Source organism: Bison bison, unplaced genomic scaffold, assembly GCF_000754665.1.
Source record: "Bison bison bison isolate TAMUID 2011002044 unplaced genomic scaffold, Bison_UMD1.0 scf7180017864471, whole genome shotgun sequence".
Lineage (NCBI taxonomy): Eukaryota > Metazoa > Chordata > Mammalia > Artiodactyla > Bovidae > Bison > Bison bison.
Genome location: NW_011495032.1, coordinates 23571069 through 23589110, shown reverse-complemented (window position 1 = coordinate 23589110; position 18042 = coordinate 23571069). Strand labels below are relative to the sequence as shown.

General features: G+C 46.0%; 1 protein-coding gene across 2 annotated transcripts in view; it reads right to left on the bottom strand.

Moving 5' to 3' along the window:
- Positions 1-18042, bottom strand: part of LOC105003640 (aldehyde oxidase 2) — a 77707-nt gene that overhangs the window by 36831 nt on the left and 22834 nt on the right. Inside the window, exons 12-20 of one of the 2 annotated variants that reach the window (XM_010860941.1) lie at positions 15924-16075; positions 14205-14298; positions 11528-11637; positions 10005-10189; positions 9228-9411; positions 7561-7653; positions 6275-6444; positions 5581-5695; positions 2937-3059 (exon numbers count right to left, since the gene is read on the bottom strand). In XM_010860941.1, coding sequence (XP_010859243.1) covers positions 2937-3059; positions 5581-5695; positions 6275-6444; positions 7561-7653; positions 9228-9411; positions 10005-10189; positions 11528-11637; positions 14205-14298; positions 15924-16075 — 1226 coding nt within the window. The remainder of the gene's footprint in view (positions 1-2936; positions 3060-5580; positions 5696-6274; positions 6445-7560; positions 7654-9227; positions 9412-10004; positions 10190-11527; positions 11638-14204; positions 14299-15923; positions 16076-18042) is intronic. The other variant, XM_010860940.1, reaches the window with a different exon arrangement.

Below are 18042 nucleotides of genomic sequence, written 5' to 3'. Positions count from 1 at the left end.
CGTTTTCTTCCACTGGCAAATTTTTCTTACTCAAAAGCCGGCAAACTCAGACAATCGCCATCTGCTAGGACACGTGAAAGGAGTCAGGCCAGCAAGGGAGTGTGTCCTTGAGTAGCAGACTCCCCGCAGAGCCGAGATGCCATAGAAAATGCCTTCTCAGTTGCAGAGAAAACCAGCAAGGGTTAGAGAGACATTAAGATTTGAGATCTGGGGATACTATGATGGTCCAGGATAATAACTACTCATTTCTCCATTTCAATGTGGATGTCCAGGGCACAGGTGATAGATCCAAATGCAGTAAGAGTGAGGCTCAGGGCCCTCCCCTTTTCCCCACTTCATGAATAAAAATACTTGTGTCAGACTTCATGTTGAAGGGGAGGACTCAAGTCCTAATGCACCTCTGGGGCAAGAAAACCCAACAGAGATATGGTAGGCAGTTTGTTCATTTCTTTGTGTATTTGGCATATCTCATAAGGGCTTCCTAGCCCTTTATGCTAGGGTTTTTTTTGGCAACAATATTATGAACTGACTGACACATGAATACTGGAAGCCATCCTGTCCTGCTGTTCTGTGGGTTGATCTATGGCAGTTGATTCTTGCTTAACCTTTATTTCCTTTTTTAAAAAAATTTAATTTACTTTATTCAACGTAAGCACAAATATGTCTATTTGTCAAGAGTATAGTGTTGAAGATCAACCCCCCACTAAAGAAACAAAATGCAAAGCAACTTCTCCCCCCTCCAGAAAACAGTTTTCCTCAAATTACTCACTAATTTAATAACAGAATTTTCCAAATGTTAAGAAATCTAGGATTATTACCCTGTAATGATAACACCTAATAACCTTTAGATACAGGTGTTTTCCATATTTCACAAGGACACCTGACTCTTGTGTTCTTACTCCCTAATGATCTCAAGTCCGTGGCCTTTTTTGTTAATGACAATGTGAATAGTGAAAGCAGCTAATATTTATTGAGTGCATGCTTTGTGTCAAACACTGTACAATAGACAGTGTATTTACATGTATTCTCACATGAATTCTATTATTCTCTCCACTTTCCAGATGAAGAAGCTGGGCTTAAGGAGGTTAAAATAACTTTCCCAAAGTCATGCTTCAAATAAGTGATGGAGGCAGTTTTCAAGCCTGGCTGTTTTCAGAAACATCTTGCCTAATAATAAATGCTTGATTTCTCAAAGCAGTAGAAAATGAAGAATATAGCTGAAGTTTTCACTTTTTTGCTATACCAAGATCTCAGTATGTCAATCTAGTATGTGTGGAAGTACGTTTATTGTCATCTGTAAATATGTCCTAAGTTAGTATAATCTTATTATAATATATGCTATGTTTATATATAATATATGCTATAACTAGGTGCTAGCCACTGTTCTACATGCTTTCTGAATATTAACTCATTTAGTCTCACAACCTGATGAGGCAGGTTTTATTACTGTTCTCTTCTTTTTACAAAGGAGGAAACTATGGCACAGATATGTTAAGAAACTTGTCCAAGGTCACATAGCTAAGAAGTGGTGCAGCCAAGATTCAAGCCTGGCAGTTTGAATCACAGTTCTAGAACCAGTGTTTTTAGACAGAACTCTATATTGCTTCTTACATATATAGTCATGTGAATGAATGAATGGATGAATGAGCATTGGTATATATGACTGTTCTTTTACCTACTTTTCTTCACAGAAGAACTCTTTTTACTGATGGTGGAGAGTCCTATTCTGAGGGAACCCTAGATCTCTAAGTGTTCTGAGCTCCAGGATATTTCATGAGGATATCCTTTGGGTGCCATTTCCCCTCTTGAGGAAATGGGATTGGAATTGATATTTCAAAAACCCTTGTTAGGATCCTAGTACAACTCTAGAAAGGGGTGTGAGCCAAGAACAATGGCCTGAACTTCTTGCAAACTTGACAAAATGGGAATTTGGAATAGAGTTGATTTAATTTAGAAAGAACTAGAAACATGACCTTTTTAACACTCTGAATATTGAGCAAGTTGTACCTTTTAGGGACATTTTTAAAATGTTCAAATGGTTCACTAGGGCCTTTGAAAAAAATTTATTTCTTTCACAAGCAAAAATTAAGTACTCTTTTTTTTTTCTATTTAATTGATATGAACTTATCTTTCATTGAATTAGAGCACACAAATGCCATAAATCTACATCTGATTTTTCTAATCTAAATTCATTATTTTTTGCTGGAAGTTGCATTTGTTTTCCATCATCTAGACCCAGAAGCGAGAATGGAAATTTCTATGGAATTCTATCATGAAAGTCCCACTGCTTTGGGGCTCCGTTTTGAAAAGATTATTACTCCCAATATCCATTCCCACCACTTTCCTCAAGTAATAGAACCCCCAGTTTCTAGTGAATACCTGGCCACCTAGAATAAAATGTATGTTTCCCAGACCCCCTTTCTAGGAGTGTTGGTGTGGTACATGACTAGGTTCTAACCAAGGAGATGAAGAAAGATTATGTGCAGCTTCTGGAAAGGGTCTTTAAGGGGAGGGGATATTCTCTTCATCATTGCCGCATTCTCTCTGCTGACAGAAGTGTGGACTCAAAGGTCAGTGTTCAGTAACTGTTGTGGACCGAAGTGTGATCTAGAGAATGGAAACCACACAGGACAGAGCGACTATTAATAGATATAAGGAGCCCAGACCCTGACACTTAGAGTCACATGTAAGTTTGAAACTGACCATTTCTAGACTTTTTTGAATGTGCAGGACAAAGAAACTTCTATTTTTTTCCTGTTTCTTGGAACCAAAGCTAATTTTAATTCATGCAAGTAATGCCTTCCAGAAAAGTTGATTTTTCCAGAGTAAACCAGCGATGAAAAAGTAGTAGAACCCTGAATAAGTCTCGCATTAAGAAGTTTACAAGGGACTTCTGATTCTACAACCTTATAGGAGAGCCCAGGCACTCTGCTTACCTCGATGGTGAAGATTATGGGCTCCAGCTCTTCATAAGTTATCTTTATCTTTTCAATAGCACGTTTTGCCTGTACATCTGTTTCTGCAACCACAGCACAGATGATCTGGCCCACGCAGAGTACCTGCAAAAAGTATAGGCATGAAGCCGGGGGGAAATTCTGGGTAAAAGTACTATCAGTCCAAACTTACCAGTGGCTGGTGCCTTAGTTACCATTATTGACCAAGAGTAACCAGACTGGAGTCACATCATGTGCTTGACTAAAAAAAAATTCTTTAAACTTTTAATTTAAAAGAACGTTTTAGGCTGCTGGAGCCATCTACACTTACCGAGGAGATGTCCGAGAGTGATCAAGTAAACCCAAGCACCTAGACAGTAAAACTGTTACCTTTTGAGGCCCTCTTTTTATTCAGCTCACTTTTTCCATTTCCTTCCTTTATTATCCAGTCTTCTCATAAAATCTCCCTCAGTATATTTTGCTTAAAGTTAAGACTTAGATAACACTTGTTGTTTATTATCATCAGGAATGGTGGATTTGGTAGTTTTTCTATTATTCAATAGAGTCTTACCCCAGTGAAATGAAGAGTTCCACTCAGCTTTCAAGATAATTCAATTATCATTGCTCCCTACATCATAAAGTCTGTGTGACAAAGTTTGATAAAAATTTAAAAAAAAAAAAACAAAACATACATGTAGCCCAGGACTTCCCTGGTGGTCTAGCGGCTAAGACTCCTCACTCCAGATGAAGGGGGCCGCTGTTTGACCCCTGGTCGGGGAGCAAGATCCCAAATGCCGCAACTAAAGGTCCTGAATAACGCAACTGAGGCCTGGCACAGCCAAACAAATAAAAATATTTTTAAAGTAAAAAAAAAAAAATAAAAAAAATAAAAGTTAATTTAAATCATACATATGGTTTCATTAGCCATTTTACTCAATTGAATGTAAGCCTCAGAGTGGATGTGAATTTGGCTGGGACCGGAATTTGCTATGTCCTCTGTTGAGGGTGATTCATTCATGTGGGATGCCTTCATGGAGTCATTTTAAAGATAAGGGGAGTATATTTTGAACACTATGATTCCTGTGCCTCCCTCTACAGCCCCCAAACTGAAGCACTGACCCCCAGTGGGACTGTATTTGTAGATAAGGCCTTCAAAGAAGTAATGAAGGTGAAATGAGGTCCTAAGGTTGGAGCTCTAATTCAGTGTGACTGGTGTCCTTAAAAGAAGATGTAGGGGGAGAAAAGGGAATTCCCTCATGGTCCAGTGATTAGGACTTCACGCTTCCACTGCAGGGTCACGGGTTCCATCCCTGGTAGGGAAACTAAAATCCTGGATGCCATGAGGCATGGCCAAAAAAAAAAGAGGTAGAAACACCAGGGAGGCTTATACACAGAGAAGAGGCCGTCTCCTATGAGGACACAGGAGAAGGGAGCCATCTTCAAACCGGCAAGAGTGACCTCAGGATAAACCTGCCAACACCTTGATCTTAGACTTCTAGCCTCTAGTAATTGTGAGAAAATACATTTTTGCTTTATAAGCTACCCATTATGTGGTATTTTGTTTTGGCAGCCTGAGAAGATAACATAGCTCCTAAGCAATAGCCAACTTCCTCATCTGGAGTTCAACCGAAAGAACAGTGGTTTATTTCATGGCTGGAGGAGAAACAGCCTGAAATGTGACAATAGTAGCTAACATCTGCTGAGAGCCTTCACATGCCACGCAATGCTGTAAACACTTCACATGTATCAGCTCATTTAAATTGCATAACAACACAATGAGTTGGGTTCCTCTGATTATTCCCATTTTACAGGTGATGATATTTTACAGGTTTCAAGACACCATTTCACAGGTGATGATACAGAGTGGCAGAGTGAGACCATGAACCAAGATAGTTTGGCTCCAAAAGCAAGTGCCCAGTGAATGATGGTAGAATTGAATTAAAGGTCAGGAATGATATGAGCAACTTTATTAAAAATGGAATATATGAAGGTCAGTGGGAGGTGGTAGGGAGAGGGTTGGTCCAAGAAGGAAGAGAGTTCAATGTAAATAATGGAGAGTGGCTGTATATTGTATTCTCCTTTCTAGATTTTTTTCAAGGATTTTCCATCCTGATACATGCCAGTTCTTGCATTTATTCTTCAAATAAGAGTAAACTGACTCAACAGTACACAGTGGGAAAATGAGTATTTGTTGTTTTTCTGTAATAAATTTCCTTTTTGCAGTTATTTCCTGATTCCAGAAGAGTAGGTCTATAAAGGCACTGAAAAGTGAAAGCGTGTCTGCTCAGTCGTGTCTGACTCTTTGTGACCAGGTCTATAGCCTGTAAGGCTCCTCTGTCCATGGGATTTTCTAGGCAAGAATACTGGAGTAGGTAGTCATTCCCTTCTCCGGGGGATCTTCCCAATCCAGGAACAGAACCCAGGTCTCCCTCATTGCAGGCAGATTCTTTACCCTTTGAGCCACCAGGGAAGCCCCACACAGAAGCATTAGAAGAGAGAGAGAGAAGCATTAGAGAGAAGCTGGAAGAACTGGCTTTCTGGCCCCTAGTGGCAGAGAGGGCTGGGAGGGCATGGAAAGCTGCCTGGAGGTGGTACCTTGGTGATCATCTGCGCCAAGTCACATGAGACAGCACGCTCTGTACCTCACCTCATCTACGGCCAACAGTTTGTCATCTTCTGTGCCATTGGTGCCTGGAATGTCCTTCGCTGTTATCACATCAACCACCCCAGGTATTTCAAGGGCCTCGGACAAATCAATTGATCTGAAAAAAGAGATATATTTGAGAAGTAGAAATCAGCAAGCTTTGAGGGAGGGAGGGATAGACCATGGATGAAAGTCAAAATATATGACAACTGGACTATAGGCCCTGACCAATCAGAGCTGAGCTACCAGAGAGCAGGGTCCAGGAGCCTCCCTGCTGGGCCAGGGATAACATTGTAGTTGCTGGAAGGGGAGAGAAGGGGGATGGCCATCATGTCTGTGGCAAGGGGCATCCTAAGGAAGTTTAGGACAGTGGCCATTTACCATTCAGCAATAACCTAGTTCAGGGTTTTATCACCAGCTGCATATTAGCCCTACTCAGAGTTACTCCTCTGAGCCATGCCTGAGGCTGCAGCAGGGAGATGAAAGCAAGAGCCCATAATTGTGAGTTTTTTTCTCCCTTTCACGATGATCATTTCTAGTAACATTCCTTTCCTCGTCTTAGGGCTGGTGACCTTTTAAACATTCTTTCCATTAGGTTCTTTGGGTTTATGACATTTCCAAAGAACGGTCACATTGCTTCAGGGAATCCCCAAGTGTGCTTTAGAAAGAGTTTTTGGAAAGCTTTTCGTTTACTTACATGATTTTTGCATAGGCTCTGGTACTGGTCACTAAAGCCATGCAGAGTTCTTTATCCACCATGGGGATGTCATCACAAAACTCGGCCTCCCCGGTGGCGTGTTTGAGACCCGATAGGTGCATGACAGGGCGTCCGACTGGATCTTGGAGGGGCTGGTGAGAATCCACACTCTACAGAGAAAGACAAGAGCTTCCCTGGGAAACTTCCATCTTCAGAAGTGGCCTGGCCAATTGCCAACACTCCTGATTCAGGGTTGAGAAATCAGATGGTCACTCTCAGTCAACAAACACTGGAGTGGGTCAGATGAGCATGAGAGTTTAATGATGTAACTTGATTGGGGAGCTGTCATTTCAGCTCTGTGGCTATGCTTTAGTTGGGGCCAATGTTTTAGCAAAATTGTGAAGTCAGTGAAGGGACACTCTGGCTTCTCCTTTTGGCGTCTTCTTTTCCCGAGTGGTGGCCCATATCCCTGACTTCTGGAATTCAGGCGTCTCCCTGTCCTGCTTTCTTACCTTTTTAAGGAGCAGCCTGTTTACACATAAAGCCATCATGATGATGAGGCTTGGAGTGATATAATTCCTGAGAGCGGGGCACCAAAATCTAAGCCAAAACCTGCTTATTGACAGGAGCAGGGCCTCTGGTGGGGGGGCTGGGGGTGCCAATGGCAATGGAGCCCATCCAGATCTGGTCTAAGCTGCCTTCTCTGCCCTTGCGAGTGGCAACAAAATATCCCTGGGAGTGTAGTAAGTGGAGGAAGTGTTTATTCTGGAACTCTTCTACCGGAAGATGTGTGTGGAGTGAGTATGGAGATTGGGTGGTGGGAGGGCTTGTGCTCCAGTGGAAAATTATAGATACTTTCTCCATTGTTCTTGGAGAGAAGGGATTCAGTTGCTTGCAGGCTCTCATTTTGCTGACTGGAGGTTAAGCATTTGCAATCAGGGGCTGGAGACTGACCCTTGCTACTCTCCTGCTCTGTCCTTCCCCCACGCCCAGCCAAGCTACTCTTCAAACATTTGCCCAAAGAACGGCAGTTGGAAGAGACTCTCAGTTATTAGTTGGATGGTCAAGCTGCTTCAGATGACTTTGGCCTGAGGGCATCCAGCTTCAGTAGCTCGGGTCTGATCTTAGATCCAGGCTCTTCCTGCATAGGCCTGAAACAAAGGGCCAATGTCCTGGCAAAACTCAGAAAGTCAGAAGGGAAATGTGCAACTCTGAAGTGCTTGCTTGTTCACACAGCTATCACTGTCTCTTAGTTTCTCGGTTTCCATTAGATTAAACTCACTGACCTGGTACCTTTGGACTCCCTGTGGAACCGTGCCTGGGAAGTCTTCTAGAGCGCTCAGGAATCGGTCTGAAATTTCAGGATAACGGCGGCTATTCTGAGAGATGATTCAAAACAATAAAGATAAGCTGACTAGTCTATGATTCAACTGGGCTTTGATTTCTGTGAAAAGGATTTGGCGAAGGTCACCGAGAAACCATGAGTTCAGTTAGCAGGGATGATGCAAATTCACAACGCCTCCCAGACTCTTGCTTTGGCAAATGCTCCTTGCCCTCCCTCCCTTTGCACACTAGGAGGACCTGGACAGACTGGTTGAATCTGATCCTGGAGCCAAGCTAGCCCAAGGAGGGAGAGGCCCTCTGGCAGCAAGCTGGGCAGAGGCAGCAGGAGAATCAAGAAAACTAGGGGCTGGGGGAGCCATTCTAGAATGAGCTGGGGTGGTTCACTGCCCACACAAAACTCAAATTTAATTATTTTCCTCAGCTTTTCTGGGAGAGCAGTAAGACTGGGAAGGCTCTTTGGGTGTCACTGAAACATATCTAGTGTCTTGATTCGGAAATTCAAGGGTGGCAAGAGTTATTCAAGTAAATGTGGTTTGTGAGGGTCTTCGTCTTTCTTTCTTTCATTCCCCAACCAGGGATTGAACCCGTGTGCCCTGCAGAGGAAGTGTGGAGTCTTAACCATTGGATCACCAGGGAAGTCCTGTGAGAGTCTTCATCTGAATGAATAAAACCCAGACAGTTTAGGAACACGGGGCTGTTGGGGTGGGGTGTGGTTGGGGAACACGGGTGCAAGGTAGGGTGAAGTTCTAGTCATAGTCTGGGGAGGAAAGATGGATTGAGCGGGGAAGAGAGAGAAAGAGAGAAAAAATGTTCTGCTTTGGTAACTTATTCCCGAAGTTCATAATCAGAAATTCTGAGAAGAAGCTACTTATATATTAGCATACAGGTGGTGCTCATGGTAAAGAACCCACCTGCCAACAGAGGAGACAAAAGAAACAGGGGTTCAGTCCCTGGATCAGGAAGATCCCTTGAAGGAGGGCACGGCAACCCACTCCAGTATTCCTGATATGGACAGAGGAGCCTAGGGGACTACTGTCCGTGGGGTTGCAAAGAGTCGGATGTGACTGAGGCAACTTAGCATGCACTCATAAATGTTTTGACTTTTTGAAAAATAAAATTTTATTTAACATTTCATATTGAATATAAAATTCCAAAATAGGCAAAACTAATCTACAGTGTCATTAAGCAGATCAGGGTTGCCTGGGGGCAGGGATGAGAGTGTTGAGAGCAGAGGGGCAAAAGGGCACTTTTGGGGATGATGGAAATACTTTTGTTTGAAGTGGTGGTTGCACTGGTTTACACATTTGCCGAAACCCTCTGAGTTTAAATAATAGGTGCATTTTGTTCTATGTAATTATACTTCAACAGAGTTGATTTTAAAAGAAAAACAATTGCACACGGAAGCAGGGGTCCCATCATGTTTCCCTGCTCAGGGCACTTGGTAAGCATCTGTGCACCAAAGACAGTCTGGCATCCTGAGCCTCACCCCACAGTAACCCCGAAGGGCTGAACCCAGGACGAAGGAAAAGCTGGAACTGATAGTTTGCAAAAGGAGCGAGGAAGGTGGGAGCTTATGCTGCCAGGAGCCCATAAAAGCCAGAGCACTTACAGGCACAGGGAACGGCTTTATGAGCTTCTTCAGTTCCTGCAGAACTTGTAGGTAGAACTTGAAGAAGAAGCTGACTACCAGAGTCCTCTTGAATTCCACCCTCCCACCTGGAGCCCAGCCTGGGAGGGAGACTTCGTCCAGGAGCCGCCTGCAAGCTTCATCCAGCATCAGCTCATCCCACTGCCTGGGAGGGTTGGGGGCAGGAAGGAACCAGTGAGAAAAGGCAGTCTCCATGACCAGAGGTCTCTGTGACTAGGGGCCTGTGCTAGATGGTTCAAAGACCCCCAGGGTCTCACTTTACGAGTTGGATGGAAACTTAGAAATCACTTAAATAAGCTGTTCAGGGAAACCGAGGCCTGGGAGGCTGCACTAAGTAGCCTGGACATGCTAGAACCCAGGCATTAAATAAAGAGACCACCATGGCCAATCCCATGGTGAACTGAACAGGACTCAGACTTGGACACTGCCTTTGCTGAGAAGGAAACAGAGTGCCCCTGAGCAGCGGGAGTGATGGGGAGCGCTTGGAAGCGGCCTGGTGTGGGTTTGCCAGAGCACTGATGTGCATAGGAGCACCGGAGCTGAACACTTTCCTGGGCCATTTTCATTGTACACCTCACCCAAAGGGTGGTGCCTTATTAATCAAAGTCAAATGAGGTTAGAGTCATTTAGCAAAATTACAGAAAGAACAAGCAACGATTCTACATATAAGAGTTTCCATCTTTCCACTTTTTTTTAAATGTCAAGCTTCACCATCAGGGTACAGGGTGTGTCGCTTACCTCCCTAGGAGCTGCTGGCAGGACTTATGTGCACTGACTGTGGCAGCCCCGACCCCTCCATAGGTGATGCTCAGGTCCTCGATGATGTCTGTGCCCTCTTTGAACAGGACTCGCATGCCGGCATTCACGTCGGGCAAGGCGTTTTGCTGGCACTGAGCCTGTCGGAAGGCTGACACAAATTCCCACTGTGGAGACAAAGACCATTTGGAGTTATTTGATATGTCAGAACTAAGAGCGAGCTTTCTGCTTCTTGGTGCCACTAATTAATCACTTAGACTCAATCAAAAGGGACGCAAAGGACACTTGGGACAATTTGGCTGCCTCTTTGTTCAAAGCGATGTCCTCCCAAAGGTCCATCTCCAACACCCCATACTCTCAGTTAACAGGGTCACTGTGCACTTTCCCGCTGGGGCCGGGATGTCTCTGCAAGGGATCCCTGTGTCATTTCCCCATGCTCTTATTTCCAGGTGCCATTTAGGCTAGTCTCCAGACCCTTTGTCCCCCATGAGGATGGAGGATCCCTCCAACACAGGTGTTTGGAAGGTGATTTGCTTAAAGTGTGAAAGAGATCCACTGGATTTCTTGCTTTGTAGATACTATCCCTTTTTCATTCTGTAAAGTTCATAAAGGTGCTGAATAGAACTTTCCAACAGTGGACTAGGGAATTTTCTAGCAGGGACAAGAGTCAGAAGGGTGATGGCTCCCCTCATGATCCTTGGCACCAGGACCACTGGTGCGGTGACTAAGTTAACAGAGATGGCCGCTGCCTTGCATGTGTTTCCATGTTTTTGGCCACCGGGGGCACTGTGTTTGGGTCGGCCTGTTTTTCTGTCTGGGTCTCTTACACTGATCCACACTGGACTGGGAACACACTTCAGAGTTTCCATTCCCAAGGAAAAAATAAATGAAGACCATACTTGGCTGAAAGCATGACTTAATATGAGACTTCCTGCATGACCCTGCTGGCTTTGGATCTCTCTGTGTATCTGTTGTGTTGCCCCTCTTGGGAAGACTGGTCTCTCAGATTCAGGTACACTTTGGGGGAGAAGCACCAGGAATAGGGAGTGAGGACAGAGGGTCCCCTCTGTAGCCGGCTGCATGGCCATGTCTCCCCCAGAGATCATGTGTTAGGCGCTCCTGGTCTTCTGAACTGTTGGGGGTCAGCTCGAGTGGGCAGTCGGGAGGCCTAGCCCCAGCCTCTATCTCCTTGAGGGTCAGGCAGAGAAGCTCATTCCATAGCCAAAGAACTTTAATTTCCACCTCCCAGATCTTGGACACGAGCGGGTGTGTGAGCATGACCGCAGGTTGGGCAGGCCCCACCCCACAGCTGAAACAACAACCCCAGCTCCATGCCTCCCAGAGCTGCTGGCCCGAGGGCGGCTGCGGGCATTGGTGCCACGCCAGGCCACGAAGGACAGGAAACAGGTTTTCGGGGCAGACTTATTTTCCTTCCATCTGTTTTGAAACATCTAAAGATGACTGAACTCAGTTATAGAAAGAGAAAAACAACTCTCAAGTCTTACCTTTTGAGAGTGAGGAATATACACAGACTCCAAAATTTCTTCCGGCTTCAGGTCTGCACTTGCCAACCCAGCAAGAAAATGTTCACTTAGAGGAATCCGCCGTGTGCCTTCTGTTGAAGAAAATGACATTTCTGCACAGTTGCAACAAGGAATGCGAGATTATTCTATACTCTTAAATGTCAGCAGTGGAGAAGAAAAGGTCACCTTCCTCGCATGGAGCAGAGTGGGGGTCTGAGTGTGGTGGACCAGCCCCCAACCCGTCCTCCTCACAGGGAAGGGTGGTGGCAGCTTTGTGACATTTACTTTTTTGTTTGGTCGCTCCGTGGATCTTGTGGGATCTTAGTTCCCTGACCAGGGCTTAAACCCAGACCCCAGCACTGGAAGTACCAAGTCCTAACCCATGGACTGCTAGGGAATCCCTAGGACATGTACTCTTGTTAGCACACATGCTGTGTGAACTGGGCCTCTTCCTGTCCCCAAGGCCTACCAGACCTGTTTTCATCTTTCAGCAGAGACTGTTGAACTAAATCTAACTTGTTCAATACTATGATCAATGTTAGGGCATAGCTTAAGCTAAGGTTTGTTTCCACTATTAACAGAGCTCAGATTATTGGATTTGCTTTTTGTTCTTGCTGCTGCCGTTGGCTTCTAAGCTGGATTATTGTTATTTAGTTGCCGAGCCATGTCCAACTCTTCTGCAACCCTGTGGACTGTAGCCCGGGCTTCCCTGGTAGCTCAGCTGGCAAAGAATCTGCCTGCAATGGGGGAGACCTGGGTTTGATCCCCGGGGTGGGAAGATCCCTTGGAGGAGGCCATGGCAATCCACTCCAATATTCTTGTCTGGAGAAACCCCATGGATAGAGGAGCCTTGCGGGCTACATGGGGTCACAAGGAGTTGGACACGACTCAGCGATTAAGCACAGTGCAGGACTGTAAGCCTGACAGGCTCCTCTGTCCATAGGATTTTCCAGGCAAGGATACTGGAGTGGGTTGCCATTTCCTCCTTCAGGGTATCTTCCCAACCCAGGGATGGAACCCAAGTCTTCTGCATTGGCAGGCGGATTCTTTACCACTGGACTCCAGGGAAGCTCTCTAAGCTGGATACCCATATCTTTAAAGCAATGTGAACAATTTACAAAACCTCCTTTCAGCCCCATTGTCACTACATGGTGGCAATAGTTAGAGCAGTCCCCTCTGGCTTTAAAAGTGGCTGTGGCTCCATGGGAAATGTGTGAGGAGACTGCAGCCCAGCAAATCTAACGTGCGTTCAGGTCTAGGAACAGCAGTGAGATGCTGATTGGAAGGTAGGTGTGGCCGAGACAGAGGAAGGTGGACCCCAGAGGGGCTCTTGTGTACCTGGGCCTCCCTCTTGGGGTGCCAGCTAGCTACTGGCCTCATTGGAGCTGGGCTGAGTGCAGACTGGAGGTGGCTTTGGCAGAGCTGGGAAAACAGAGACCTTGAGCCAAAGGTGACGACCAACATCCCAGCAGAGGAACACATCTAGCACCACTAGTCCTGAAGTAGAAGGCCCTGTGTCGGGGCCAGGCCGTCTTTGCTCTCCTGACGCCCCAGAGCCTTGGCATCCTCTCCCTTAGTCTTCAGGGTTCAAGATGGGGTGATTCTGGACTACAGGCCTGGCGGACCCAGCAAAACAGCTGACGGGGTCCTTCGGGGCTGAAGGATTTCCTCTCCTGGGCCCCACACAAAGCTGAATAGGAGTGTGAGGGCTTTTCCTTTGCCAGCAGGTCCCTCCCAACACTTCTCAGTTCCCACCCATCAGGGACCAGACTGTGTCAGCCAGCAATCCCCTGGGGAGGCTTATGATGCTGGTGAGATAATTCCTGGTTGGCCACACCCTGGAGTTCACATGGGGCAGTGTGACTGCTCCCTTGCACTCCAGTTTCCCGGGTCCAACTCAGCCCATTTGAGGGTATTTGATGGGGTGTGGGGGAGGGAGGGGGGGAGAGATGGAAAGTGGGGAGTTAGAAGACCTGGGGAGGTGGCTGCTGGTGAAGAGGCGAGCACTCCTGTTGGGAAATCAAGGCAGACTGGATTCCCATCCCTCACCCCTTACTGCAAGCGACCTCAGTCGGGGGCGGGCGGCGGGGGTTGGACAAATTAGATGTGTTGTGTAAAGTATCCAGCAGAGCCTGGCACAGTCAGTGCGCACTGGATGGGAGTGTCAGCCTCTTTGGAGCAGCCAGAGCCAATGTGAGGGCTGAGCATCTCAGGGAGACAAGGGTGGAATACCCTGGAGCAGCCCTCAAGGACCGCCCTTCTTAGCCAGCATGGAAAATGTTGCTAGCCTTCCTCCTGCCCCCAGGGGCCCTACAGTGTCCCCAGCGTGTCCTCACTAGACTTGTGACTTCTTACACGGCAACTGGAGAGGGGACATGAGGAGGAGGAGGAAGTGGTCCTCTGGTCACAGAGAGGCTTCTAGTCAGCCTCTAGACAGCCCTGGCTGCCGCGGGCTGGCTGAGCAGTGGTTGGGGCTGGGTGTCGTGTGTATGTGGCGGGTGGTACAGAAGGTGCCATCCCCTGCGTGAGAAGACTTCAGCCAGAATCCTGAGCTCCCCATGGTGGACTGAGAGCAAGAGACATGGGCTCTGACATAGCACCTCCTAAAACAGAGACAGAAACACTGCAGGTGCTGTTCAAAGGGCTCTGGGTAGCTTACCTTCTGATGTCAGATTGAGGGTAGCGTTGCCCACAGCCAGAATTGGGTTCAGATCTGAGTAGCTATGTCGGCTTATAATATGACCCCCTAAAGACTAAGGAGAGAGAGTTATAGCCTTGGTCATTAGATCCCTCAAATTTGAGCCCCCCGCCCTTCCCGGCACCTGCTCACGGTCCTCCCTGGCAGGTGACAGGGTCTAGAGGAGTCTTGGCCTCCTCTGCAGATGAGACTCAGCTCAGATGCTGTGAGAGGTCCCCACCCACCCACAGCTTTGGATCGAGTGAGGAATGGATGGTAATGAGCACTGAATGGCATGTGGTGTGTTTCACCTGATGTCTCACTCCTTCATGCATATTTACTCACTCAGTCCTCACAACAGCTCAGTGAGATGAGGCCACTGTCCCCCTATAAGAGATGAAGACACAGGGGCACAGAGGAACTTGATTAAGATCTCCCAGTGAGGAAGGGGCAGGACGGGGATGCAAAGCCAAGCATGGAGGTGCAGCGGCCAATTCTGAGCCACCCCTACTCAGGTGGCACAGATGGCCACGGTGCTGGCTACAAAAGTAGCCACGATGCTGCCTTGGGATCTCAGACTTATCTCATGGCCTCTTGAATTGTTGGACTTCCCGGGGGCCAGGTTTGGGTGCTGGGCATCTATCACTGAGTCTCCCTTTTCCTCTTCTTGAGAGACTCCTCTTGGATCTGGTTAAGCTTATAGCATCTCAGAACATGTCAGGGAAATGACCAGCCATTCAGCTCAGTATTCTTCCCACACAGTGCCAGACTCTACAGTGACCACCCAGGTTGCGGGTGATCTGGGCTGGAGCATGGGTGAGGGCACGGAACTCCCATTCCTCTATGAACAGCTTAATTTTAAAGTTCTTGTTTCCACTGAGCTGAAATCTACACCCCTGGATTCTCACTTATCGGTCATACTTCTACCCTTGGTGATCATATGAAATATATCACACCTCTTCTCAGGAGTCTAGAAATATCTGAAGGCAGCTTTCACAATGCCCCACCACTGCTCTCTCTGTGGTGGTTTCCAACCCTTTACTCTCCTGTCACCGTCTCCTCACCAGGGTCCAGGGTATCAGACAGAACCCATGACAGGGAATCATTTGGAATCAATTGAAGAGCTTTTTCAGTAGAAACCTGTTCTCCCTCCATTCTTCGTATCCTAAGAATTTCTAATACATCATTCGGGGGTGTGTAAGGGAAGGGGTCATGTGTATTTTGAATATCTACATCTGCATTTGCCAGAGGTCAAATCAGCCGACCCTGAAGTCTGCCTCCCTGTTCTGAGCGTTATCGTCTAGCGGTGGTCTGAATAGTCTGGAGTAGGGGAGGCTACCCTCCTTGTTTTAGGTGTTTTACTTCTGCAGTCCGTGGGGTTGCAAAGAGTAGGACACGACTTAGCAACAACAATGCAGCCTAAGATCAAATTAGTTTCTTTGAAGGTCTTGTCATGAAATTAGCAAAACCATGACATTCTTTTCCCACTTATATTGCTACTTAGCAATATGACTGAACTTGACTCAGAGTCTTCCTTTAAATATGTTATTAAATAATGGTTGCTATATTAAATGTATATTGTGCTGTCGTTTCAATCAGCTGAGACCCATGTGCACACTGATTCTGCCAATGCCTCTTTCAACATTTTGCTGAGATTAAGAGATAGGTGTAGCAGGCCTCGTGTGGGCCCAGAGGACATACAGCCATGTTCCGGATCTGCTGGCTGGCCAGACTCTTCAGGTGCTTCAGCAGCGCTCGGTACGTCTGGGTCTTCTCCTCCGGGAGCTCGGAGACCCTCTCAGCCAAGATGTCCTTGACCTGGGCCAGACTGCAGCCAGCACCTATTGTCAGTCCTGGAGAGCAGGAAGGACAGCTAGCAGGAGGCAGACTCTACTAGAACGTTCCATGACCCCTTCCTGACTGACCACAGTGAAGCTATGCCAAGCTGTTTTGTGATTAAGGAGGATAAAACTGATAGCATTAAAAAAGTCAAAGGTCTTTCAATTGCCAAGGTCATTGTGTAAATCAACAATGCTTCCACTGCTGATTTGCCCCTCTATAGGTGGCTTCGACATTCAAAATCTTCAACACCAGTTCTAGGAGGGGGACCAGCCAATCAGAATGAATACAGTCCATACAAGGAGCTGCCTCGGGTATTACTTTGGGTGTTGTTGAGTGTGGGAGGGTGGGGTTCCCAGGGAGGGGCTAGGGAGTCAGGAGAAATGGGAGAGCATCCCGGGATCAGGGCAATACTACTTGGTTAGCCCCTGCAATAAAGCCTTTTCTCTTTGCAAAACAGAACAAAATGAAAACAAAACAAAACAAACAAAAGAAACTACTATTCGCTAATTCGCTAGCTGGCAAGGAAATAACTCAGAATTTAAAAACTGTTGCAGGCTTTCCCTGCAACAGTGTATAAGAATCTGCCTGCCATTGCAGGGGACATGGGTTCCATCCCTGATCTGGGAAGATCCCACATGCTGTGGAGTAACTAAACCCCTGTGCCTCAACTACTGAGCCCATGCTCTACAGCAAGAAAAGCTGCTGCAATAAGAAGCCTGTGCACTGCAGCTGGAGAGTAGCCCCTACTCGTCACAACTAGACAAAAGCCTGTGCACAGCAAAGAAGACCTAGCGCAGTCAAAAGAAAAATAAATAATATCTAAAAAGAGAATGGCAAATATTTATATATATAAAAACTGTTTCAGTCGTACTTGTGAGTATTGATATTGATACTCTGGGTTTCTCTGTAGTAGGGATGTAAAGGATTCAGCTCAATCTTTGAAAATGAAGAAGTCACCCAAACCATCAGGAGATGACTTAGTTGACCTTAAAAAATTAATCTTCAACTTCCCCTGGGGTTTGTGGAATGAGTCACTAACACACAGGGTATGATTTGGTCACTTCCAGGGCTGGCTTCTAACTGCTGTTAGTCTGTTTTTTTGTTTTTCTTTAAGCAGGTTGCAGAGTGGGCTTTGATTTTTCTCTTATGGATTAACCTTGGAGAATATTTCACTCTCCCACATAACTTTATTTTCATTAATATTAAAAATGATCTCTTCGTTTCAAAGGCAAACCATTCAATATCACAGTAATCCAAGTCTATGCCCCAACTAGTAATGCTGAAGAAGAAGCTGAATGGTTCTATGAAGACCTACAAGACCTTCTAAAACTAACACCCCAAAAAGATGTCCTTTTCATTATAGGGGACTGGAATGCCAAAGTAGGAAGTCAAGAGATACCTGGAGTAACAGGCAAACTTGGCCTTGGAGTACAAAATGAAGCAGGACAAAGGCTAACAGAGTTTTGCCAAGAGAACACATTGCTCATAGAAAACATCCTCTTCCAACAACACAAGAGAAGACTCTACACATGGACATAACCAGATGGCCAATGCCAAAATCAGATTGATTATATTCTTTGCAGCCAAAGATAGAGAAGCTCTATACAGTCAGCAAAAACAAGACTGGGAGCTGACTGTGGCTCGGATCATGAACTCTTTATTGCCAAATTCAGACTTAAATTGAAGAAAGTAGGGAAAATCACTAGACCATTCAGGTATGACCTAAATCAAATCCCTTACGATTATACAGTGGAAGTGACAAATAGATTCGAGGGATTAAATCTGATAGACAGAGTGCCTGAAGAACTATGCACAGAGATTTGTGACCAAGACCATCTCCAGGAAAAAGAAATGCAAAAAGGCAAAATGGCTGTCTGAGGAGGACTTACAAATAGCTGAGAAAAAAAGAGAAGCAAAAGGCAAAGGAGAAAAGGAAAGATATACCCATTTGAATGCAGAGTTCCAAAGAATAGCAAGG